Raw genomic sequence first — 26,346 nt, 5'->3', positions numbered from 1 at the left:
TATTTAAAAACGTTTTAGACCAATTTAAGCATTTCGACAAAAAATTTTCACACAAAAACATCAAAGAGCACAAAATAGCTTAATATCGTATTTAAAAACGTTTTAGACCATTTTGAGCATTTCGACAAAAATTTTTCACACAAAACATCAAAGTGTACAGAATAGCTTCAAATCGCATTTGGAGACGTTTTAGACCATTTTGTGATTTTCGAAAAAACTTGTTAACATAAAAACATCAAAGTGTACAGAATAGCTTCAAATCGCATTTGGAGACGTTTTAGACTGTTTTGTGATTTTCGAAAAATTTTTTTAACATAAAAACACCAAAGTGCTAAGAATAGCTTCAAATCGCATTTGGAGACGTTTTAGACCATTTTGTGATTTTCCAAAAAACTTGTTAACATTTATACACCAAAGTGCTAAGAATAGCTTCAAATCGCATTTGGAGACGTTTTAGACCATTTTGTGAATTTCGAAAAAACTTTTTAACATAAAAACACCAAAGTGCTTAGAATAGCTTCAAATCGCATTTGGAGACATTTTAGACCATTTTGTGATTTTCGAAAAAACCTGTTAACATAAAAACACCAAAGTGCTTAGAATAGCTTCAAATCGCATTTGGAGACGTTTTAGACCATTTTGAGCATTTCGACAAAAATTTTTCACACAAAACATCAAAGTGTACAGAATAGCTTCAAATCGCATTTGGAGACATTTTAGACCATTTTGTGATTTTCGAAAAAACTTGTTAACATGAAAACACCAAAGTGCTTAGAATAGCTTCAAATCGCATTTGGAGACGTTTTAGACCATTTTGTGATTTTCGAAAAAACTTGTTAACATAAAAACACCAAAGTGCTTAGAATAGCTTCAAATCGCATTTGGAGACGTTTTAGACCATTTTGTGATTTTCGAAAAAACTTGTTAACATAAAAACATCAAAGTGCTTAGAATAGCTTCAAATCGCATTTGGAGACGTTTTAGACCATTTTGTGATTTTCGAAAAACTTGTTAACATAAAAACACCAAAGTGCTAAGAATAGCTTCAAATCGCATTTGGAGACGTTTTAGACCATTTTGTGATTTTCGAAAAAATTTGTTAACATAAAAACACCAAAGTGCTTAGAATAGCTTCAAATCGTATTTAGAGACGTTTTAGACCATTTTGTGATTTTCAAAAAAACTTGTTAACATAAAAACACCAAAGTGCTTAGAATAGCTTCAAATCGCATTTTTAGACATTTTAGACCATTTTGTGATTTTCAAAAAAACTTGGTTAAACAAAAACATCAAAGTGCTTAAAATCACATTAGAAACCGTTTTAGACCAATTTAAGCATTTCGACAAAAATTTTTCACACAAAAACATCAAAGAGCACAAAATAGCTTAATATCGTATTTAAAAACGTTTTAGACCATTTTGAGCATTTCGACAAAAATTTTTCACACAAAACATCAAAGTGTACAGAATAGCTTCAAATCGCATTTGGAGACATTCTAGACCATTTTGTGATTTTCGAAAAAACTTATTAACATAAAAACACCAAAGTGCTTAGAATAGCTTCAAATCGCATTTGGAGACGTTTTAGACCATTTTGTGATTTTCGCAAAAACTTGTTAAAATAAAAACACCAAAGTGCTTAGAATAGCTTCAAATCGAATTTGGAGACGTTTTAGACCATTTTGTGATTTTCGAAAAAACTTGTTAACATAAAAACACCAAAGTGCTTAGAATAGCTTCAAATCGCATTTGGAGACGTTTTAGACCATTTTGTGATTTTCGAAAAACCTTGTTAACATAAAAACACCAAAGTGCTTAGAATAGCTTCAAATCGCATTTGGAGACGTTTTAGACCATTTTGTGATTTTCGAAAAAACTTGTTAACATAAAAACACCAAAGTGCTTAGAATAGCTTCAAATCGCATTTGGAGACGTTTTAGACCATTTTGTGATTTTCGAAAAAACATGTTAACATAAAAACACCAAAGTACTTAGAATAGCTTCAAATCGCATTTGGAGACGTTTTAGACCATTTTGTGATTTTCGAAAAAACTTGTTAACATAAAAACACCAAAGTGCTTAGAATAGCTTCAAATCGCATTTGGAGACGTTTTAGACCATTTTGTGATTTTCAAAAAAAGTTGGTTACACAAAAACATCAAAGTGCTTAAAATCACATTAGAAACCGTTTTAGACCATTTTGAGCATTTCGATAAAACTTTTCACACAAAAACATCAAAGGGCACAAAATAGCTTAATATCGTATTTAAAAACGTTTTAGACCAATTTAAGCATTTCGACAAAAATTTTTCACACAAAAACATCAAAGAGCACAAAATAGCTTAATATCGTATTTAAAAACGTTTTAGACCATTTTGAGCATTTCGACAAAAATTTTTCACTCTAAACATCAAAGTGTACAGAATACCTTCAAATCGCATTTGGAGACATTTTAGACCATTTTGTGATTTTCGAAAAAACTTGTTAACATAAAAACACCAAAGTGCTTAGAAGAGCTTCAAATCGCATTTGGAGACGTTTTAGACCATTTTGTGATTTTCGAAAAAACTTGTTAACATAAAAACACCAAAGTGCTTAGAATAGCTTCAAATCGCTTTGAAGCTATTCTGTACACTTTGATGTTTAGAGTGAAAAATTTTTGTCTTCAAATCGCATTTGGAGACGTTTTAGACCATTTTGTGATTTTCGAAAAAACTTGTTAACATAAAAACATCAAAGTGTACAGAATAGCTTCAAATCGCATTTGGAGACGTTTTAGACCATTTTGTGATTTCCGAAAAAACTTGTTAACATAAAAACACCAAAGTGCTTAGAATAGCTTCAAATCGCATTTGGAGACGTTTTAGACCATTTTGTGATTTTCGAAAAAACTTGTTAACATAAAAACATCAATGTGCTTAGAATAGCTTCAAATCGCATTTGGAGACGTTTTAGACCATTTTGTGATTTTCCAAAAAACTTGTTAACATTTATACACCAAAGTGCTAAGAATAGCTTCAAATCGCATTTGGAGACGTTTTAGACCATTTTGTGAATTTCGAAAAAACTTTTTAACATAAAAATATCAAAGTGTACAGAATAGCTTCAAATCGCATTTGGAGACGTTTTAGACCATTTTGTGAATTTCAAAAAAACTTGGTTACACAAAAACATCAAAGTGCTTAAATTCACATTAGAAACCGTTTTAGACCATTTTGAGCATTTCGATTAAACTTTTCACACAAAAACATAAAAGGACACAAAATAGCTTAATATCGTATTTAAAAACGTTTTAGACCATTTTGAGCATTTCGACAAAAATTTTTTACACAAAAACATCAAAGAGCACAAAATAGCTTAATATCGTATTTAAAAACGTTTTAGACCATTTTGAGCATTTCGACAAAAATTTTTCACTCTAAACATCAAAGTGTACAGAATACCTTCAAATCGCATTTGGAGACATTTTAGACCATTTTGTGATTTTCGAAAAAACTTGTTAACATAAAAACACCAAAGTGCTTAGAAGAGCTTCAAATCGCATTTGGAGACGTTTTAGACCATTTTGTGATTTTCGAAAAAACTTGTTAACATAAAAACACCAAAGTGCTTAGAATAGCTTCAAATCGCTTTGAAGCTATTCTGTACACTTTGATGTTTAGAGTGAAAAATTTTTGTCTTCAAATCGCATTTGGAGACGTTTTAGACCATTTTGTGATTTTCGAAAAAACTTGTTAACATAAAAACATCAAAGTGTACAGAATAGCTTCAAATCGCATTTGGAGACGTTTTAGACCATTTTGTGATTTCCGAAAAAACTTGTTAACATAAAAACACCAAAGTGCTTAGAATAGCTTCAAATCGCATTTGGAGACGTTTTAGACCATTTTGTGATTTTCGAAAAAACTTGTTAACATAAAAACATCAATGTGCTTAGAATAGCTTCAAATCGCATTTGGAGACGTTTTAGACCATTTTGTGATTTTCCAAAAAAGTTGTTAACATTTATACACCAAAGTGCTAAGAATAGCTTCAAATCGCATTTGGAGACGTTTTAGACCATTTTGTGAATTTCGAAAAAACTTTTTAACATAAAAATATCAAAGTGTACAGAATAGCTTCAAATCGCATTTGGAGACGTTTTAGACCATTTTGTGAATTTCAAAAAAACTTGGTTACACAAAAACATCAAAGTGCTTAAATTCACATTAGAAACCGTTTTAGACCATTTTGAGCATTTCGATTAAACTTTTCACACAAAAACATAAAAGGACACAAAATAGCTTAATATCGTATTTAAAAACGTTTTAGACCATTTTGAGCATTTCGACAAAAATTTTTTACACAAAAACATCAAAGAGCACAAAATAGCTTAATATCGTATTTAAAAACGTTTTAGACCATTTTGTGATTTTCGAAAAAACTTGTTAACATAAAAACACCAAAGTGCTTAGAATAGCTTCAAATCGCATTTGGAGACATTTTAGACCATTTTGTGATTTTCGAAAAAACATGTTAACATAAAAACACCAAAGTGCTTAGAATAGCTTCAAATCGCATTTGGAGACGTTTTAGACCATTTTGTGATTTTCGAAAAAACTTGTTAACATAAAAACACCAAAGTGCTTAGAATAGCTTCAAATCGCATTTGGAGACGTTTTAGACCATTTTGTGATTTTCAAAAAAAGTTGGTTACACAAAAACATCAAAGTGCTTAAAATCACATTAGAAACCGTTTTAGACCATTTTGAGCATTTCGATAAAACTTTTCACACAAAAACATCAAAGGGCACAAAATAGCTTAATATCGTATTTAAAAACGTTTTAGACCAATTTAAGCATTTCGACAAAAATTGTTCACACAAAAACACCAAAGAGCACAAAATAGCTTAATATCGTATTTAAAAACGTTTTAGACCATTTTGAGCATTTCGACAAAAATTTTTCACTCTAAACATCAAAGTGTACAGAATAGCTTCAAATCGCATTTGGAGACATTTTAGACCATTTTGTGATTTTCGAAAAAACTTGTTAACATAAAAACACCAAAGTGCTTAGAAGAGCTTCAAATCGCATTTGGAGACGTTTTAGACCATTTTGTGATTTTCGAAAAAACTTGTTATCATAAAAACACCAAAGTGCTTAGAATAGCTTCAAATCGCATTTGGAGACGTTTTAGACCATTTTGAGGATTTCGATGAAACTTGGTTACACAAAAACATCAAAGTGCTTAAAATCACATTAGAAACCGTTTTAGACCATTTTGAGCATTTCGATAAAACTTTTCACACAAAAACATCAAAGGGCACAAAATAGCTTAATATCGTATTTAAAAACGTTTTAGACCAATTTAAGCATTTCGACAAAAATTTTTCACACAAAAACATCAAAGAGCACAAAATAGCTTAATATCGTATTTAAAAACGTTTTAGACCATTTTGAGTATTTCGACAAAAAATTTTCACACAAAACATCAAAGTGTACAGAATAGCTTCAAATCGCATTTGGAGACTTTTTAGACCATTTTGTGATTTTTGAAAAAACTTGTTAACATAAAAACATCAAAGTGTACAGAATAGCTTCAAATCGCATTTGGAGACGTTTTAGACCATTTTGTGATTTTCGAAAAAATGTGTTAACATAAAAACACCAAAGTGCTTAGAATAGCTTCAAATCGCATTTGGAGACGTTTTAGACCATTTTGTGATTTTCAAAAAAACTTGGTTACACAAAAATATCAAAATGCTTAAAATCACATTAGAAACCGTTTTAGACGATTTTGAGCATTTCGATAAAACTTTTCACACAAAAACATCAAAGGGCACAAAATAGCTTAATATCGTATTTAAAAACGTTTTAGACCATTTTGAGCATTTCGACAAAAAATTTTCACACAAAACATCAAAGTGTACAGAATAGCTTCAAATCGCATTTGGAGACATTTTAGACCATTTTGTGATTTTCGAAAAAATATGTTAACATAAAAACACCAAAGTGCTTAGAATAGCTTTAAATCGCATTTGGAGACGTTTTAGACCTTTTTGTGATTTTCGAAAAAAACTTGTTAACAAAAAAACACCAAAGTGCTTAGAATAGCTTCAAATCGCATTTGGAGACATTTTAGACCATTTTGTGATTTTCGAAAAAACTTGTTAACATAAAAACACCAAAGTGCTTAGAATAGCTTCAAATCGCATTTGGAGACGTTTTAGACCATTTTGTGATTTTCGAAAAACTTGTTAACATAAAAACACCAAAGTGCTAAGAATAGCTTCAAATCGCATTTGGAGACGTTTTAGACCATTTTGTGATTTTCCAAAAAACTTGTTAACATTTATACACCAAAGTGCTAAGAATAGCTTCAAATCGCATTTGGAGACGTTTTAGACCATTTTGTGAATTTCGAAAAAACTTTTTAACATAAAAATATCAAAGTGTACAGAATAGCTTCAAATCGCATTTGGAGACGTTTTAGACCATTTTGTGATTTTCAAAAAAACTTGGTTACACAAAAACATCAAAGTGCTTAAATTCACATTAGAAACCGTTTTAGACCATTTTGAGAATTTCGATTAAACTTTTCACACAAAAACATAAAAGGTCACAAAATAGCTTAATATCGTATTTAAAAACGTTTTAGACCATTTTGAGCATTTCGACAAAAATTTTTTACACAAAAACATCAAAGAGCACAAAATAGCTTAATATCGTATTTAAAAACGTTTTAGACCATTTTGTGATTTTCGAAAAAACTTGTTAACATAAAAACACCAAAGTGCTTAGAATAGCTTCAAATCGCATTTGGAGACGTTTTAGACCATTTTGTGATTTTCAAAAAAAGTTGGTTACACAAAAACATCAAAGTGCTTAAAATCACATTAGAAACCGTTTTAGACCATTTTGAGCATTTCGATAAAACTTTTCACACAAAAACATCAAAGGGCACAAAATAGCTTAATATCGTATTTAAAAACGTTTTAGACCAATTTAAGCATTTCGACAAAAATTTTTCACACAAAAACATCAAAGAGCACAAAATAGCTTATAGTGGGGTGCCTTAAGGGGAAAAATGGTCAAAAACGTTACACGGATGACAAAGTTTTCAAATTTTGCACATATGTTCACTTGGACATACAGATTAAAAAAATCACTGTAGCCAAGAAAAAAAATGTATTTTATGACCATATTTGGAGTATTTTCAAAATGGCCGCCAAAACAAAATGATGGTCCATATCTTAGTAACCGGTAGGAGTACAGAGTTCATTTTAGTGTTAAATTGCTTAGAACACATATGTTTCTATTCACTCTAATACAACATTTTATTAGAAAATGGCCGGAATCATCATTTCCGGAATTGTGACCTTTGACCCTAGTATGGTCATATCTCGATAACTACTGACAGTAGAAACATGAGGTTGGTCTTAAAATATTCACAATATACATGTTAGTATTTGGTCTAACGAACTATTTTTCCCAAAAGTGACTGGAAATCATAATATTGACCTTTGACCCGATAACCTCAAATTTCGTTACCGAATGCGCATAAAATCAAAATATTGGGCTTAAATTGTCAAAAATGTATATTTTTGTATTAATTAAGGTAATGACTGAATTTGTCAATTGACCAGAAGTAATGATATTAACTTTTGACTTAAATTTTGTTTTATATCACTACAACTAACTTCAGTGTTATAGAGAAGCAGTGCCTTTTCGACATAATCTATTTTTTAACATTCCAAAGACCAGTTAAAATAAATCACAATATTTGTTATAATAGTTTCTATTTGAGAATAATAAATACTAATAATAACAATGATTTCATTATTTAAGGTCCATAGAACCCCTTTTATATACAATCAATTACTATAGTATTACCTAGACAAAGATTTCCCTCCAAAATGAGTATTCATAAAATCCGGCATTCTGATTGGCTAAAAGTTTATGAAGTCAAACGTGTTGACAGGTGGATAATTGCCAAGTGGTAAGTATTTTTATGCTTATAAAGCAGTTGTTGATTTCAAACAAGTGTTTTTATTAAATATATATATTGATTTACCACTTTAAAGCATTAGGTTACCATTAATTTACTTTCTTGTTTCTTTTAAGCATTTAAATTGATTATCAATTAGGCTAGGCTAACACAGGCTCGTTGCTAGGCATACCTCCACGGCGAAAACGACTGTGGCAATGCAAAGCGGATGCCTCTCATAGGCCTAGCAAATGCTTAGTTACAGGGAGTCCCAAGTGTAGTTTTGTGAAAAATTATATTGCAATTACACATCATTATTAAATTTAACTTTAAATAATTTTAATAATTACAATTTTTTTTTAATAATTTTAAATAATTGATGTAGGCTATAGGTTTAGGACCCATAGGTACAGGAATTGCTTCTTACACATATTTTGGTTAAAACATGAATGATAGAAAATGAATAAAAGAAAAACATTCATAATTATTTTTTAACTATCAGGATTGTTATTTGTTTAAGTTTACTCTATATATTTCACAGAATTTATGTTCGAGACACTAGCCCTATGACTAGACTAGGTGTAAGTAAACACTTACAATGGACTGGTCAAGATGCATTATATGCCAGTCTGTTACATCGGAAAGTTTAAGGTGTCCACAAAAACGAGGAAACATTAATGCTAGATGTGTGTACGAAGCGTTTTTAAACAATGTAGACGGCTTTAAGCAACTACAAGCTTCACCACTTTCATTAGAATATGGAGACCATGGTACACCGGAGGCTTTTATTAAAAACGGTGCCTCGTGGCATCATTCTTGCCATTTGAAGTTCAACAACACTAAGCTGGAAAGGTTAAGAAAACATCAAGTAAAAGAAAACATAGATACGAAAGAGCGGTCTTCAAAAAGACAGAAAGTTGCAAGTCCTAGCAGAAATAACTGTATTTTCTGCAAAAAAGATACATTTCAAAAGCTTCATGAATACTCAAAGGTGTCACTGACAAAAATACTTCGAAGAATGGCGACAGAAATGAATGATTTTGATCTTCTTGCTACTATTTCGAATGGTGATTTAGTAGCTATTGCAGCAAAATACCACATGGATTGTTTGACGCAATTTAGAAATCGATATAGAAAACATCAAAGCAATACTTTGTCTTTTTCTAAAACAGAAAGAGATCGTGTGAAAGGCAGAGTGTTTGCAGAATTGGTTTCTTATGTAGAGGGATTAGTAGAAGAGGGAACATTGTTATTTCAATTATCACATTTACATTCTTGGTTTGAAGATCGTCTTCATCAATTTGGAGAGAATATATCATTTAATAAAACGCGCTTGAAAGAAATCCTTCTACAACATTTCGAAACCATGGGCCTACATGAGCATTTTGATGGATACAAATGTGTTTTAATTTTTGAAGAGGCCATATATCAAATGTGGAAAGATGTGCATCGTCGACAGTATGAAGAAGAAGCGCTGTTGTTTGCAAAGGTTGCAAAAATCTGCAGAGAAGATATTTTTCAAATGACGGATGGTTTTCAGTTCAAAGGGGCATTTCCTCCTCGTTGCCAAGAGATGGTATCACCAAGTTTAAAAATGCTGATAGCTATGATTTTATATGGGCCAAACACGAAGGAGCACGTTGACAATTCACAGACATGCCTTACAATATCCCAATTGATTTCTTATAACTCCAAGAAGAAGGTAAGAGAAGAAACTGGTAGGCCTACTGAGCGTCATAACCTAAACCGAGAACCACCTCTACCAATTTACATTGGGATGCTTATTCACACCAATACCAGAAGTAAGCTACTCATAGATCAACTTGCACAGTTAGGTATAAGCATCAACTACAAACGAATCCTTCAACTTGAGGAATCTCTAACTTACTCGATGTGTAAGCAGTTCAAGACTGATGATATTGTGTGTCCGTCTAATCTTCGGAAAGGTTTGGCAGTAATTGGAGCATTAGACAATTTAGACTATAATCCTTCTTCTACCTCAGCACAAGGATCATTTCATGGGACTGGAATTAGCATAGTCCAACAGCCATCAGCTGATAACCTAGGAATACGCAGAGAGGCAGCAACTTTACAGTTTGAGAATGCGATGATGGTAAAGCCTGAACTACCAGAAACGTATTCTGTAGTACCAGCTGCTTCCTTCAATATTTTAACGACGTCTGTGCCGAATAGTAACCCAATTGCGTTTGAAGGAAACCTACATATGGCTCAAGAGAGGGAAGGAGAGTGGATGAGGCATGCCATGGATCTTCTGAAGTTGGAAACGCTTACAAAAGGACAACCTATTTCTTGGGCAGCTTATCACGCCTCTCTTCAATCGTATTCGTATAATCCACGTGCAATTAGCTCTTTATTGCCACTTTTTCAGGAAAAAGCAGATTCTATAGCGATGATAAAACATGGTATGAACATCTTACAATCAACAACAGAATTTTTGAACCCTGGTCAGATCCCGGTAATGGCATGTGATTGTCCTATTTTTGCAAAATCCAAATACATTCAATGGAAATGGCCAGACATCTATGGAGAGGACAAATATGTTATCCTTTTTGGAGGCCTTCATCTAGAAAAGGGATTATGGAATGCTCTTGGCGATTTTTTAGCCTGCTCTGGATGGACTAATGCTCTTACTGAAGCTGGTATTGGTACTTCAGGGGTAGTTGACTCCTTTTTGACATGTTCCCATATTACTCGTACTCGTCATGCCCACCAAGTAACATCTCTTGTACTACATAAGCTACAGCGTGAGGCTTACGAGAAAAGTGAAATGTTCAGTAACGAGAATACAAGCTTCGAAGGATGGCGACTCGACATGATTGATAAAAGTCCTACTTTTCAATTTTGGGACATTGTCCTAAATTCCGAAGTCCTCATACTTATTTTTATCCGAGCGCATCGTGAAAGAAACTTCCCACTTTTTGTAGAAGCCCTTGAAGCACTTATCTACCTGTTTTTCGCATTTGACCATCAGAATTACAGTCGTTGGGTAAGTGTTCACATCCGTGACATGAAAGCACTACCATCTGCTATCAAGGAAGATATCTACAAAAATTGGGTTGTTAACAAGAATAACAACAGATTCTCCTGTATCCCCAGAGATCAGGCACATGAGCAGGATAATGCAAAGGTTAAGGGTAAAGGAGGAGCTGTGGGCCTTACTGAAAATCCTACTGCATTCAAAAGATGGATGATTAGTGGACCAGAACAGGCACGGCTTTTAACAGAGTTTGAAGAGGGTTACACGCGACCAGAAGATCCTGAAGTAAATTTCAATCACCATGAAGAGGGCCTTTCAACGCAGCTAACCTTTCAAAAACAAAGCAAGAGTTTGATTGAAGTAATCAGAGGATTTGGAAATCCGTTTCAAGATGACTGTCCAGAGCTGCTGATTTTGAACACCAGATATTGTGCAGAAGAGTCGGTTATTACCACCGTTCGAACGGTAGAGAAAATAGGAAAATCACGTTACAATACGTTTAAGAAAGAAGTACTTGAAGACAAAAGCAAGTCAATCCACGATTCCATAAAGAAAAATTCACTGGCACTACTGAAATCAAGAAAGACTAAATGCAAACAGAAAAATAATAAGTTAAGTGCTGCTCGCGATGAGATTAGTCTGTTTGCTCGATTATACATTGCAAACCAGCGAAGAGACGGCGACCTTGCTGTTTTTTTCTCACATGAGAACCAATTTTATCCACCTGCTCTCTCAGACGATGGTAAGCTTCGCTTTGGGACAAAGTCAGAGTTACTGAAATGTCTTAACTGTGACGGTCAACCAGAACCACCAAACCGCTTTGATGCAAAAATATTTGACGGAGGAACTCTTATACACACTTTGCCCACTGCGCCTACCTTTCTTGAATTTGGCCAGCAAGTATTTTTAGGTTTTATTAAGCGTGAATTATTGACAACCAGCCGCATAGATGTTGTGTGGGATAGATATATTTCATCAAGCATTAAAGAATCTACTAGAGAGAAGAGAGGTAAAGGTGTACGCTTAAAAGTAGAACCAAAAACCAAGACACCTGTCAAGTGGAAAGACTTCCTTCTTAATTCCAAAAACAAAGAGGAACTATTCCTATATTTGTCTGAGTTAGTTGAACAACAATCATTTACAGACAACAAGAATGTGTACATAACAAAGGGTACATCAGTCATATCTAAAGGAAACAACATGAGTAACTCAACACAAGAAGAAGCAGATACCAGGATTGTAATTCATTTGGTGCACTCGTTGGAGCATGGTGCAAGACAAATCATGGTGCGAACTGTGGATACTGACATTATCATCATTCTAATTGGTCAATTTTTCAATCTTTGCCATCGATTTCCTGAACTGAAACTGTGGGTTGCATTCGGCACTGGTAATCACTTCTGTTACTATAACATCAACAACATGTGTAGACATCTAGGTGAAAGCATGGCATGCGCCCTTCCACTTTTCCATGCTTTTTCAGGTTGTGACACTACATCCTCATTTTTCGGTAAGAGTAAGAAGAGTGCTTGGAAAGCATGGAAATCATTTCCAGAGGCAACAGAGGCATTTCTTTCCATGTACAGACATCCTTTTCAACAAGTTGACTGTCTTTCTCTCAACTTCAAACATATTGAGCGGCTCACTATTCTTCTATACAACAAAAGCAGCATATCATTATCAGTAAATGAAGCCCGTCGAAATATGTTTTCACAGAAGAACAAGGATATTGCTCATGTTCCACCCACCCAGGTAATTAAAATTGAATGGTTGGAATACAATTAAACTTATACTTAGTGCATACTTTTTTTTATTCAACTAAACAGCATTGTTTGTACATTATATTACATTTATATTGTAGGATGCATTACTTCAACATGTGAAAAGAGCCATATATCAAGGAGGTATATGGACCACTTGTCAGAATGCTGAACCAACTATTCCTACTCCAGAAGATTGGGGTTGGACATTAGAAGACACACATTGGAAGCCAGTTTGGATGACTAAACCAGAAGCAGCCAAGGCCTGCAATGAACTTATCAAATGTGGCTGCAAATCTGACCGTGGTTGTGTGACTTGCAAATGTGCCAAATCCAACCTCCCTTGTACAGAACTGTGCAGCTGCAAATGTCCCAGATAATATTACTCGTAATTGAATACAGACGATCCGTGTCAGAATTTATTATTTCTAAGACATAGTTAATACTTATTATTATTATTTATTTTATTTTTTAATAACTGAGGTTTGAAATATAAAATGAAGAAGTGTAAACTGTAAATATAATACACTGCAAAACAGTTATATTAATTTATTGAAGCTTACAACTTGCAGAAAATAATCTGGAAATGTAATCACGCATAGTAAAATGTAACATTCCTCTACACATAACCAGGTAGGCCATATCTCTAGATACAACAATCTGAATCATTCTAAACAAACATATCATATGAAAAAGTAATTGTTTAAATTTGTTGAGAAAACAATGTATTGCGTGAAAAATAAGTGTTTGACGATTTACTGCCAATGTTGTAGTGATATAAAACAAAATTTAAGTCAAAAGTTAATATCATTACTTCTGGTCAATTGACAAATTCAGTCATTACCTTAATTAATACAAAAATATACATTTTTGACAATTTAAGCCCAATATTTTGATTTTATGCGCATTCGGTAACGAAATTTGAGGTTATCGGGTCAAAGGTCAATATTATGATTTCCAGTCACTTTTGGGAAAAATAGTTCGTTAGACCAAATACTAACATGTATATTGTGAATATTTTAAGACCAACCTCATGTTTCTACTGTCAGTAGTTATCGAGATATGACCATACTAGGGTCAAAGGTCACAATTCCGGAAATGATGATTCCGGCCATTTTCTAATAAAATGTTGTATTAGAGTGAATAGAAACATATGTGTTCTAAGCAATTTAACACTAAAATGAACTCTGTACCCCTACCGGTTACTAAGATATGGACCATCATTTTGTTTTGGCGGCCATTTTGAAAATACTCCAAATATGGTCATAAAATACTTTTTTTTTCTTGGCTACAGTGATTTTTTTAATCTGTATGTCCAAGTGAACATATGTGCAAAATTTGAAAACTTTGTCATCCGTGTAACGTTTTTGACCCTAAGGCACCCCACTATTAATATCGTATTTAAAAACGTTTTAGACCATTTTGAGCATTTCGACAAAAATTTTTCACTCTAAACATCAAAGTGTACAGAATACCTTCAAATCGCATTTGGAGACATTTTAGACCATTTTGTGATTTTCGAAAAAACTTGTTAACATAAAAACACCAAAGTGCTTAGAAGAGCTTCAAATCGCATTTGGAGACGTTTTAGACCATTTTGTGATTTTCGAAAAAACTTGTTACCATAAAAACATCAAAGTGTACAGAATAGCTTCAAATCGCATTTGGAGACGTTTTAGACCATTTTGTGATTTTCGAAAAAACTTGTTAACATAAAAACACCAAAGTGCTTAGAATAGCTTCAAATCGCATTTGGAGACGTTTTAGACCATTTTGTGATTTTCGAAAAAACTTGTTAACATAAAAACACCAAAGTGCTTAGAATAGCTTCAAATCGCATTTGGAGACGTTTTAGACCATTTTGTGATTTTCGAAAAAACTTGTTAACATAAAAACATCAAAGTGCTTAGAATAGCTTCAAATCGCATTTGGAGACGTTTTAGACCATTTTGTGAATTTCAAAAAAACTTGGTTACACAAAAACATCAAAGTGCTTAAATTCACATTAGAAACCGTTTTAGACCATTTTGAGCATTTCGATTAAACTTTTCACACAAAAACATAAAAGGACACAAAATAGCTTAATATCGTATTTAAAAACGTTTTAGACCATTTTGAGCATTTCGACACAAATTTTTTACACAAAAACATCAAAGAGCACAAAATAGCTTAATATCGTATTTAAAAACGTTTTAGACCATTTTGTGATTTTCGAAAAAACTTGTTAACATAAAAACACCAAAGTGCTTAGAATAGCTTCAAATCGCATTTGGAGACGTTTTAGACCATTTTGTGATTTTCGAAAAAACATGTTAACATAAAAACACCAAAGTACTTAGAATAGCTTCAAATCGCATTTGGAGACGTTTTAGACCATTTTGTGATTTTCGAAAAAACTTGTTAACATAAAAACACCAAAGTGCTTAGAATAGCTTCAAATCGCATTTGGAGACGTTTTAGACCATTTTGTGATTTTCAAAAAAAGTTGGTTACACAAAAACATCAAAGTGCTTAAAATCACATTAGAAACCGTTTTAGACCATTTTGAGCATTTCGATAAAACTTTTCACACAAAAACATCAAAGGGCACAAAATAGCTTAATATCGTATTTAAAAACGTTTTAGACCAATTTAAGCATTTCGACAAAAATTTTTCACACAAAAACATCAAAGAGCACAAAATAGCTTAATATCGTATTTAAAAACGTTTTAGACCATTTTGAGCATTTCGACAAAAATTTTTCACTCTAAACATCAAAGTGTACAGAATACCTTCAAATCGCATTTGGAGACATTTTAGACCATTTTGTGATTTTCGAAAAAACTTGTTAACATAAAAACACCAAAGTGCTTAGAAGAGCTTCAAATCGCATTTGGAGACGTTTTAGACCATTTTGTGATTTTCGAAAAAACTTGTTAACATAAAAACACCAAAGTGCTTAGAATAGCTTCAAATCGCTTTGAAGCTATTCTGTACACTTTGATGTTTAGAGTGAAAAATTTTTGTCTTCAAATCGCATTTGGAGACGTTTTAGACCATTTTGTGATTTTCGAAAAAACTTGTTAACATAAAAACATCAAAGTGTACAGAATAGCTTCAAATCGCATTTGGAGACGTTTTAGACCATTTTGTGATTTCCGAAAAAACTTGTTAACATAAAAACACCAAAGTGCTTAGAATAGCTTCAAATCGCATTTGGAGACGTTTTAGACCATTTTGTGATTTTCGAAAAAACTTGTTAACATAAAAACATCAATGTGCTTAGAATAGCTTCAAATCGCATTTGGAGACGTTTTAGACCATTTTGTGATTTTCCAAAAAACTTGTTAACATTTATACACCAAAGTGCTAAGAATAGCTTCAAATCGCATTTGGAGACGTTTTAGACCATTTTGTGAATTTCGAAAAAACTTTTTAACATAAAAATATCAAAGTGTACAGAATAGCTTCAAATCGCATTTGGAGACGTTTTAGACCATTTTGTGAATTTCAAAAAAACTTGGTTACACAAAAACATCAAAGTGCTTAAATTCACATTAGAAACCGTTTTAGACCATTTTGGGCATTTCGATTAAACTTTTCACACAAAAACATAAAAGGACACAAAATAGCTTAATATCGTATTTAAAAACGTTTTAGACCATTTTGAGCATTTCGACAAAAATTTTTTACACAAAAACATCAAAGAGCACAAAATAGCTTAATATCGTATTTAAAAACGTTTTAGACCACTTTGTGATTTTCGAAAAAACTTGTTAACATAAAAACACCAAAGTGCTTAGAATAGCTTCAAATCGCATTTGGAGACATTTTAGACCATTTTGTGATTTTCGAAAAAACATGTTAACATAAAAACACCAAAGTGCTTAGAATAGCTTCAAATCGCATTTGGAGACGTTTTAGACCATTTTGTGATTTTCGAAAAAACTTGTTAACATAAAAACACCAAAGTGCTTAGAATAGCTTCAAATCGCATTTGGAGACGTTTTAGACCATTTTGTGATTTTCAAAAAAAGTTGGTTACACAAAAACATCAAAGTGCTTAAAATCACATTAGAAACCGTTTTAGACCATTTTGAGCATTTCGATAAAACTTTTCACACAAAAACATCAAAGGGCACAAAATAGCTTAATATCGTATTTAAAAACGTTTTAGACCAATTTAAGCATTTCGACAAAAATTTTTCACACAAAAACACCAAAGAGCACAAAATAGCTTAATATCGTATTTAAAAACGTTTTAGACCATTTTGAGCATTTCGACAAAAATTTTTCACTCTAAACATCAAAGTGTACAGAATAGCTTCAAATCGCATTTGGAGACATTTTAGACCATTTTGTGATTTTCGAAAAAACTTGTTAACATAAAAACACCAAAGTGCTTAGAAGAGCTTCAAATCGCATTTGGAGACGTTTTAGACCATTTTGTGATTTTCGAAAAAACTTGTTATCATAAAAACACCAAAGTGCTTAGAATAGCTTCAAATCGCATTTGGAGACGTTTTAGACCATTTTGAGGATTTCGATGAAACTTGGTTACACAAAAACATCAAAGTGCTTAAAATCACATTAGAAACCGTTTTAGACCATTTTGAGCATTTCGATAAAACTTTTCACACAAAAACATCAAAGGGCACAAAATAGCTTAATATCGTATTTAAAAACGTTTTAGACCAATTTAAGCATTTCGACAAAAATTTTTCACACAAAAACATCAAAGAGCACAAAATAGCTTAATATCGTATTTAAAAACGTTTTAGACCATTTTGAGCATTTCGACAAAAAATTTTCACACAAAACATCAAAGTGTACAGAATAGCTTCAAATCGCATTTGGAGACTTTTTAGACCATTTTGTGATTTTTGAAAAAACTTGTTAACATAAAAACATCAAAGTGTACAGAATAGCTTCAAATCGCATTTGGAGACGTTTTAGACCATTTTGTGATTTTCGAAAAAATGTGTTAACATAAAAACACCAAAGTGCTTAGAATAGCTTCAAATCGCATTTGGAGACGTTTTAGACCATTTTGTGATTTTTGAAAAAACTTGTTAACATAAAAACACCAAAGTGCTTAGAATAGCTTCAAATCGCATTTTTAGTCATTTTAGACCATTTTGTGATTTTCGAAAAACCTTGTTAACATAAAAACACCAAAGTGCTTAGAATAGCTTCAAATCGCATTTGGAGACGTTTTAGACCATTTTGTGATTTTCGAAAAAACTTGTTAACATAAAAACACCAAAGTGTACAGAATAGCTTCAAATCGCATTTGGAGACATTTTAGACCATTTTGTGATTTTCGAAAAAACTTGTTAACATAAAAACACCAAAGTGCTTAGAATAGCTTCAAATCGCATTTGGAGACATTTTAGACCATTTTGTGATTTTCGAAAAAATATGTTAACACAAAAACACCAAAGTGCTTAGAATAGCTTCAAATCGCATTTGGAGACGTTTTAGACCATTTTGTGATTTTTGAAAAAACTAGTTAACATAAAAACACCAAAGTGCTTAGAATAGCTTCAAATCGCATTTTTAGACATTTTAGACCATTTTATGATTTTCGAAAAACCTTGTTAACATAAAAACACCAAAGTGCTTAGAATAGCTTCAAATCGCATTTGGAGACGTTTTAGACCATTTTGTGATTTTCGAAAAACTTGTTAACATAAAAACATCAAAGTGCTTAGAATAGCTTCAAATCGCATTTGGAGACGTTTTAGACCATTTTGTGATTTTCGAAAAACTTGTTAACATAAAAACACCAAAGTGCTAAGAATAGCTTCAAATCGCATTTGGAGACGTTTTAGACCATTTTGTGATTTTCGAAAAAACTTTTTAACATAAAAACATCAAAGTGTACAGAATAGCTTCAAATCGCATTTGGAGACGTTTTAGACCATTTTGTGATTTTCAAAAAAACTTGGTTACACAAAAACATCAAAATGCTTAAATTCACATTAGAAACCGTTTTAGACCATTTTGAGCATTTCGATTAAACTTTTCACACAAATACATAAAAGGACACAAAATAGCTTAATATCGTATTTAAAAACGTTTTAGACCATTTTGAGCATTTCGACAAACATTTTTTACACAAAAACATCAAAGAGCACAAAATAGCTTAATATCGTATTTAAAAACGTTTTAGACCATTTCGAGCATTTCGACAAAAATTTTTCACACAAAACATCAAAGTGCTTAGAAAAGCTTCAAATCGCATTTGGAGACATTTTAGACCATTTTGTGATTTTCGAAAAAACTTGTTAACATAAAAACACCAAAGTGCTTAGAATAGCTTCAAATCGCATTTTGAGACATTTTAGAGCATTTTGTGATTTTCGAAAAAACTTGTTAACATAAAAACACCAAAGTGCTTAGAATAGTTTCAAATCGCATTTGGAGACGTTTTAGACCATTTTGAGGATTTCGATGAAACTTGGTTACACAAAAACATCAAAGTGCTTAAAATCACATTAGAAACCGTTTTAGACCATTTTGAGCATTTCGATAAAACTTTTCACACAAAAACATCAAAGGGCACAAAATAGCTTAATATCGTATTTAAAAACGTTTTAGACCATTTTGAGCATTTCGACAAAAATTTTTCACACAAAAACATCAAAGAGCACAAAATAGCTTAATATCGTATTTAAAAACGTTTTAGACCATTTTGAGCATTTCGACAAACATTTTTCACACAAAACATCAAAGTGTACAGAATAGCTTTAAATCGCATTTGGAGACATTTTAGACCATTTTGTGATTTTCGAAAAAATTTGTTAACATAAAAACACCAAAGTGCTTAGAATAGCTTCAAATCGCATTTGGAGACGTTTTAGACCATTTTGTGATTTTCGAAAAAACTTGTTAACATAAAAACAACAAAGTGCTTAGAATAGCTTCAAATCGCATTTGGAGACATTTTAGACCATTTTGTGATTTTCGAAATAACTTGTTAACATAAAAACACCAAAGTGCTTAGAATGGCTTCAAATCGCATTTGGAGACGTTTTGGACCATTTTGTGATTTTCAAAAAAACTTGTTAACATAAAAACACCAAAGTGCTTAGAATAGCTTCAAATCGCATTTGGATACGTTTTAGACCATTTTGTGATTTTCGAAATAACTTGTTAACATAAAAACACCAAAGTGCTTAGAATAGCTTCAAAACGCATTTGGAGACGTTTTAGACCATTTTGTGATTTTCGAAAAAACTTGTTAACATAAAAACACCAAAGTGCTTAGAATAGCTTCAAATCGCATTTTGAGACATTTTAGAGCATTTTGTGATTTTCGAAAAAACTTGTTAACATAAAAACACCAAAGTGCTTAGAATAGCTTCAAATCGCATTTGGAGACGTTTTAGACCATTTTGAGGATTTCGATGAAACTTGGTTACACAAAAACATCAAAGTGCTTAAAATCACATTAGAAACCGTTTTAGACCATTTTGAACATTTCGACAAAACTTTTCACACAAAACATCAAAGTGTACAGAATAGCTTCAAATCGCATTTGGAGACATTTTAGACCATTTTGTGATTTTCGAAAAAACTTGTTAACATAAAAACACCAAAGTGCTTAGAATAGCTTCAAATCGCATTTGGAGACGTTTTAGACCATTTTGTGATTTTCGAAAAAACTTGTTAACATAAAAACACCAAAGTGCTTAGAATAGCTTCAAATCGCATTTGGAGACGTTTTAGACCATTTTGTGATTTTCGAAAAAACTTGTTAACATAAAAACATCAAAGTGCTTAGAATAGCTTCAAATCGCATTTGGAGACGTTTTAGACCATTTTGTGATTTTCGAAAAACTTGTTAACATAAAAACACGAAAGTGCTAAGAATAGCTTCAAATCGCATTTGGAGACGTTTTAGACCATTTTGTGATTTTCCAAAAAACTTGTTAAACATTTATACACCAAAGTGCTAAGAATAGCTTCAAATCGCATTTGGAGACGTTTTAGACCATTTTGTGAATTTCGAAAAAACTTTTTAACATAAAAATATCAAAGTGTACAGAATAGCTTCAAATCGCATTTGGAGACGTTTTAGACCATTTTGTGATTTTCAAAAAAACTTGGTTACACAAAAACATCAAAGTGCTTAAATTCACATTAGAAACCGTTTTAGACCACTTTGAGCATTTCGATTAAACTTTTCACACAAAAACATAAAAGGACACAAAATAGCTTAATATCGTATTTAAAAACGTTTTAGACCATTTTGAGCATTTCGACAAAAATTTTTTACACAAAAACATCAAAGAGCACAAAATAGCTTAATATCGTATTTAAAAACGTTTTAGACCATTTTGTGATTTTCGACAAAACTTGTTAACATCAAAACACCAAAGTGCTTAGAATAGCTTCAAATCGCATTTGGAGACATTTTAGACCATTTTGTGATTTTCGAAAAAACATGTTAACATAAAAACACCAAAGTGCTTAGAATAGCTTCAAATCGCATTTGGAGACGTTTTAGACCATTTTGTGATTTTCGAAAAAAGTTGGTTACACAAAAACATCAAAGTGCTTAAAATCACATTAGAAACCGTTTTAGACCATTTTGAGCATTTCGATAAAACTTTTCACACAAAAACATCAAAGGGCACAAAATAGCTTAATATCGTATTTAAAAACGTTTTAGACCAATTTAAGCATTTCGACAAAAATTTTTCACACAAAAACACCAAAGAGCACAAAATAGCTTAATATCGTATTTAAAAACGTTTTAGACCATTTTGAGCATTTCGACAAAAATGTTTCACTCTAAACATCAAAGTGTACAGAATAGCTTCAAATCGCATTTGGAGACATTTTAGACCATTTTGTGATTTTCGAAAAAACTTGTTAACATAAAAACACCAAAGTGCTTAGAAGAGCTTCAAATCGCATTTGGAGACGTTTTAGACCATTTTGTGATTTTCGAAAAAACTTGGTTACACAAAAACATCAAAGTGCTTAAATTCACATTAGAAACCGTTTTAGACCATTTTGAGCATTTCGATTAAACTTTTCACACAAAAACATAAAAGGACACAAAATAGCTTAATATCGTATTTAAAAACGTTTTAGACCATTTTGTGATTTTCGAAAAAACTTGTTAACATAAAAACATCAAAGTGCTTAGAATAGCTTCAAATCGCATTTGGAGACGTTTTAGACCATTTTGTGATTTTCGAAAAACTTGTTAACATAAAAACACGAAAGTGCTAAGAATAGCTTCAAATCGCATTTGGAGACGTTTTAGACCATTTTGTGATTTTCCAAAAAACTTGTTAAACATTTATACACCAAAGTGCTAAGAATAGCTTCAAATCGCATTTGGAGACGTTTTAGACCATTTTGTGAATTTCGAAAAAACTTTTTAACATAAAAATATCAAAGTGTACAGAATAGCTTCAAATCGCATTTGGAGACGTTTTAGACCATTTTGTGATTTTCAAAAAAACTTGGTTACACAAAAACATCAAAGTGCTTAAATTCACATTAGAAACCGTTTTAGACCACTTTGAGCATTTCGATTAAACTTTTCACACAAAAACATAAAAGGACACAAAATAGCTTAATATCGTATTTAAAAACGTTTTAGACCATTTTGAGCATTTCGACAAAAATTTTTTACACAAAAACATCAAAGAGCACAAAATAGCTTAATATCGTATTTAAAAACGTTTTAGACCATTTTGTGATTTTCGACAAAACTTGTTAACATAAAAACACCAAAGTGCTTAGAATAGCTTCAAATCGCATTTGGAGACATTTTAGACCATTTTGTGATTTTCGAAAAAACATGTTAACATAAAAACACCAAAGTGCTTAGAATAGCTTCAAATCGCATTTGGAGACGTTTTAGACCATTTTGTGATTTTCGAAAAAAGTTGGTTACACAAAAACATCAAAGTGCTTAAAATCACATTAGAAACCGTTTTAGACCATTTTGAGCATTTCGATAAAACTTTTCACACAAAAACATCAAAGGGCACAAAATAGCTTAATATCGTATTTAAAAACGTTTTAGACCAATTTAAGCATTTCGACAAAAAATTTTCACACAAAAACACCAAAGAGCACAAAATAGCTTAATATCGTATTTAAAAACGTTTTAGACCATTTTGAGCATTTCGACAAAAATGTTTCACTCTAAACATCAAAGTGTACAGAATAGCTTCAAATCGCATTTGGAGACATTTTAGACCATTTTGTGATTTTCGAAAAAACTTGTTAACATAAAAACACCAAAGTGCTTAGAAGAGCTTCAAATCGCATTTGGAGACGTTTTAGACCATTTTGTGATTTTCGAAAAAACTTGTTAACATAAAAACACCAAAGTGCTTAGAATAGCTTCAAATCGCATTTGGAGACGTTTTAGACCATTTTGTGATTTTCGAAAAAACTTGTTAACATAAAAACATCAAAGTGTACAGAATAGCTTCAAATCGCATTTGGAGACGTTTTAGACCATTTTGTGATTTCCGAAAAAACTTGTTAACATAAAAACACCAAAGTGCTTAGAATAGCTTCAAATCGCATTTGGAGACGTTTTAGACCATTTTGTGATTTTCGAAAAAACTTGTTAACATAAAAACACCAAAGTGCTTAGAATAGCTTCAAATAGCATTTTTAGATATTTGAGACCATTTTGTGATTTTCGAAAAACCTTGTTAACATAAAAACACCAAAGTGCTTAGAATAGCTTCAAATCGCATTTGGAGACGTTTTAGACCATTTTGTGATTTTCGAAAAAACTTGTTAACATAAAAACACCAAAGTGCTTAGAATAGCTTCAAATAGCATTTTTAGATATTTGAGACCATTTTGTGATTTTCGAAAAACCTTGTTAACATAAAAACACCAAAGTGCTTAGAATAGCTTCAAATCGCATTTGGAGACGTTTTAGACCATTTTGTGATTTTCGAAAAAACTTGTTAACATAAAAACACCAAAGTGCTTAGAATAGCTTCAAATCGCATTTGGAGACGTTTTAGACCATTTTGTGATTTTCGAAAAAACTTGTTAATATAAAAACACCAAAGTGCTTAGAATAGCTTCAAATCGCATTTGGAGACATTTTAGAGCATTTTGTGATTTTCGAAAAAACTTGTTAACATAAAAACACCAAAGTGCTTAGAATAGCTTCAAATAGCATTTTTAGATATTTGAGACCATTTTGTGATTTTCGAAAAACCTTGTTAACATAAAAACACCAAAGTGCTTAGAATAGCTTCAAATCGCATTTGGAGACGTTTTAGACCATTTTGTGATTTTCGAAAAAACTTGTTAACATAAAAACACCAAAGTGCTTAGAAGAGCTTCAAATCGCATTTGGAGACGTTTTAGACCATTTTGTGATTTTCGAAAAAACTTGTTAACATAAAAACACCAAAGTGCTTAGAATAGCTTCAAATCGCATTTGGAGACGTTTTAGACCATTTTGTGATTTTCGAAAAAACTTGTTAACATAAAAACATCAAAGTGTACAGAATAGCTTCAAATCGCATTTGGAGACGTTTTAGACCATTTTGTGATTTCCGAAAAAACTTGTTAACATAAAAACACCAAAGTGCTTAGAATAGCTTCAAATCGCATTTGGAGACGTTTTAGACCATTTTGTGATTTTCGAAAAAACTTGTTAACATAAAAACACCAAAGTGCTTAGAATAGCTTCAAATCGCATTTGGAGACGTTTTAGACCATTTTGAGGATGTCGATGAAACTTGGTTACACAAAAACATCAAAGTGCTTAAAATCACATTAGAAACCGTTTTAGACCATTTTGAGCATTTCGACAAAACTTTTCACACAAAACATCAAAGTGTACAGAATAGCTTCAAATCGCATTTGGAGACATTTTAGACCATTTTGTGATTTTCGAAAAAACTTGTTAACATAAAAACACCAAAGTGCTTAGAATAGCTTCAAATCGCGTTTGGAGACGTTTTAGACCATTTTGTGATTTTCGAAAAAACTTGTTAACATAAAAACATCAAAGTGTACAGAATAGCTTCAAATCGCATTTGGAGACGTTTTAGACCATTTTGTGATTTTCGTCAAAATTTGTTAACATAAAAACACCAAAGTGCTTAGAATAGCTTTAAATCGCATTTGGAGACGTTTTAGACCATTTTGTGATTTTCAAAAAAACTTGGTTACACAAAAATATCAAAATGCTTAAAATCACATTAGAAACCGTTTTAGACCATTTTGAGCATTTCGATAAAACATTTCACACAAAAACATCAAAGGGCACAAAATAGCTTAATATCGTATTTAAAAACGTTTTAGACCATTTTGAGCATTTCGACAAAAATTTTTCACACAAAACATCAAAGTGTACAGAATAGCTTCAAATCGCATTTGGAGACATTTTAGACCATTTTGTGATTTTCGAAAAAACTTGTTAACATAAAAACACCAAAGTGCTTAGAATTGCTTCAAATCGCATTTGGAGACGTTTTAGACCATTTTGTGATTTTCAAAAAAACTTGGTTACACAAAAATATCAAAATGCTTAAAATCACATTAGAAACCGTTTTAGACCATTTTGAGCATTTCGACAAAAAATTTTCACACAAAAACATCAAAGAGCACAAAATAGCTTAATATCGTATTTAAAAACGTTTTAGACCATTTTGTGATTTTCGAAAAAAATTGTTAACATAAAAACACCAAAGTGCTTAGAATAGCTTCAAATCGGATTTGGAGACGTTTTAGACCATTTTGAGGATTTCGATGAAACTTGGTTACACAAAAACATCAAAGTGCTTAAAATCACATTAGAAACCGTTTTAGACCATTTTGAGCATTTCGACAAAACTTTTCACATAAAACATCAAAGTGTACAGAATAGCTTCAAATCGCATTTGGAGACATTTTAGACCATTTTGTGATTTTCGAAAAAACTTGTTAACATAAAAACACCAAAGTGCTTAGAATAGCTTCAAATCGCATTTGGAAACGTTTTAGACCATTTTTTGATTTTCGAAAAAACTTGTTAACATAAAAACACCAAAGTGCTTAGAATAGCTTCAAATCGCATTTGGAGACGTTTTAGACCATTTTGTGATTTTCGAAAAACCTTGTTAACATAAAAACATCAAAGTGCTTAGAATAGCTTCAAATCGCATTTGGAGACGTTTTAGACCATTTTGTGATTTTCGAAAAAACTTGTTAACATAAAAACACCAAAGTGCTTAGAATAGCTTCAAATCGCATTTGGAGACATTTTAGAGCATTTTGTGATTTTCGAAAAAACTTGTTAACATAAAAACACCAAAGTGCTTAGAATAGCTTCAAATCGCATTTGGAGACGTTTTAGACCATTTTGAGGATTTCGATGAAACTTGGTTACACAAAAACATCAAAGTGCTTAAAATCACATTAGAAACAGTTTTAGACCATTTTGAGCATTTCGATAAAACTTTTCACACAAAAACATCAAAGGGCACAAAAATAGCTTAATATCGTATTTAAAAACGTTTTAGACCAATTTAAGCATTTCGACAAAAAATTTTCACACAAAAACATCAAAGTGCACAAAATAGCTTAATATCGTATTTAAAAACGTTTTAGACCATTTTGTGATTTTCGAAAAAAAATTGTTAAC

The 26,346-nt window shown here is 31.8% G+C and overlaps 1 protein-coding gene and 1 long non-coding RNA gene across 2 annotated transcripts; one reads left to right on the top strand and one right to left on the bottom strand.

Moving 5' to 3' along the window:
* Window positions 1-7,716: 7,716 nt before the first annotated feature.
* LOC144858156 (uncharacterized) lies at window positions 7,717-14,101 on the bottom strand. The gene is made up of 2 exons (XR_013616250.1): window positions 13,718-14,101; window positions 7,717-8,213 (listed from the first exon to the last, which is right to left on the bottom strand). It is a non-coding gene; the product is annotated as an uncharacterized LOC144858156 (long non-coding RNA).
* On the top strand, window positions 10,059-13,354 carry LOC144858140 (uncharacterized). Its single transcript, XM_078714644.1, has 2 exons — window positions 10,059-12,719; window positions 12,829-13,354. Exons 1-2 carry the CDS (start codon window positions 10,077-10,079, stop codon window positions 13,105-13,107), a joined length of 2,922 nt encoding a protein of 973 aa, XP_078570770.1. The 5' UTR covers window positions 10,059-10,076; the 3' UTR covers window positions 13,108-13,354.
* Window positions 14,102-26,346: the final 12,245 nt, after the last annotated feature.

The sequence above is a fragment of the Antedon bifida genome, chromosome 2, assembly GCF_963402885.1.
Source record: "Antedon bifida chromosome 2, ecAntBifi1.1, whole genome shotgun sequence".
Classification (NCBI taxonomy): Eukaryota; Metazoa; Echinodermata; class Crinoidea; order Comatulida; family Antedonidae; genus Antedon; species Antedon bifida.
This window is presented reverse-complemented; position numbering and strand designations above follow the sequence as displayed.

What these genes read in the sequence shown, in the direction of transcription:
- LOC144858140 (XM_078714644.1), top strand. Translation starts at nt 10,077, where the DNA reads ATGATGGTAAAGCCTGAACTACCAGAAACGTATTCTGTAGTACCAGCT. An exon ending in CTCATGTTCCACCCACCCAG is followed by an intron (nt 12,720 to 12,828) that starts GTAATTAAAATT and finishes TTTATATTGTAG; the next exon opens with GATGCATTACTTCAACATGT.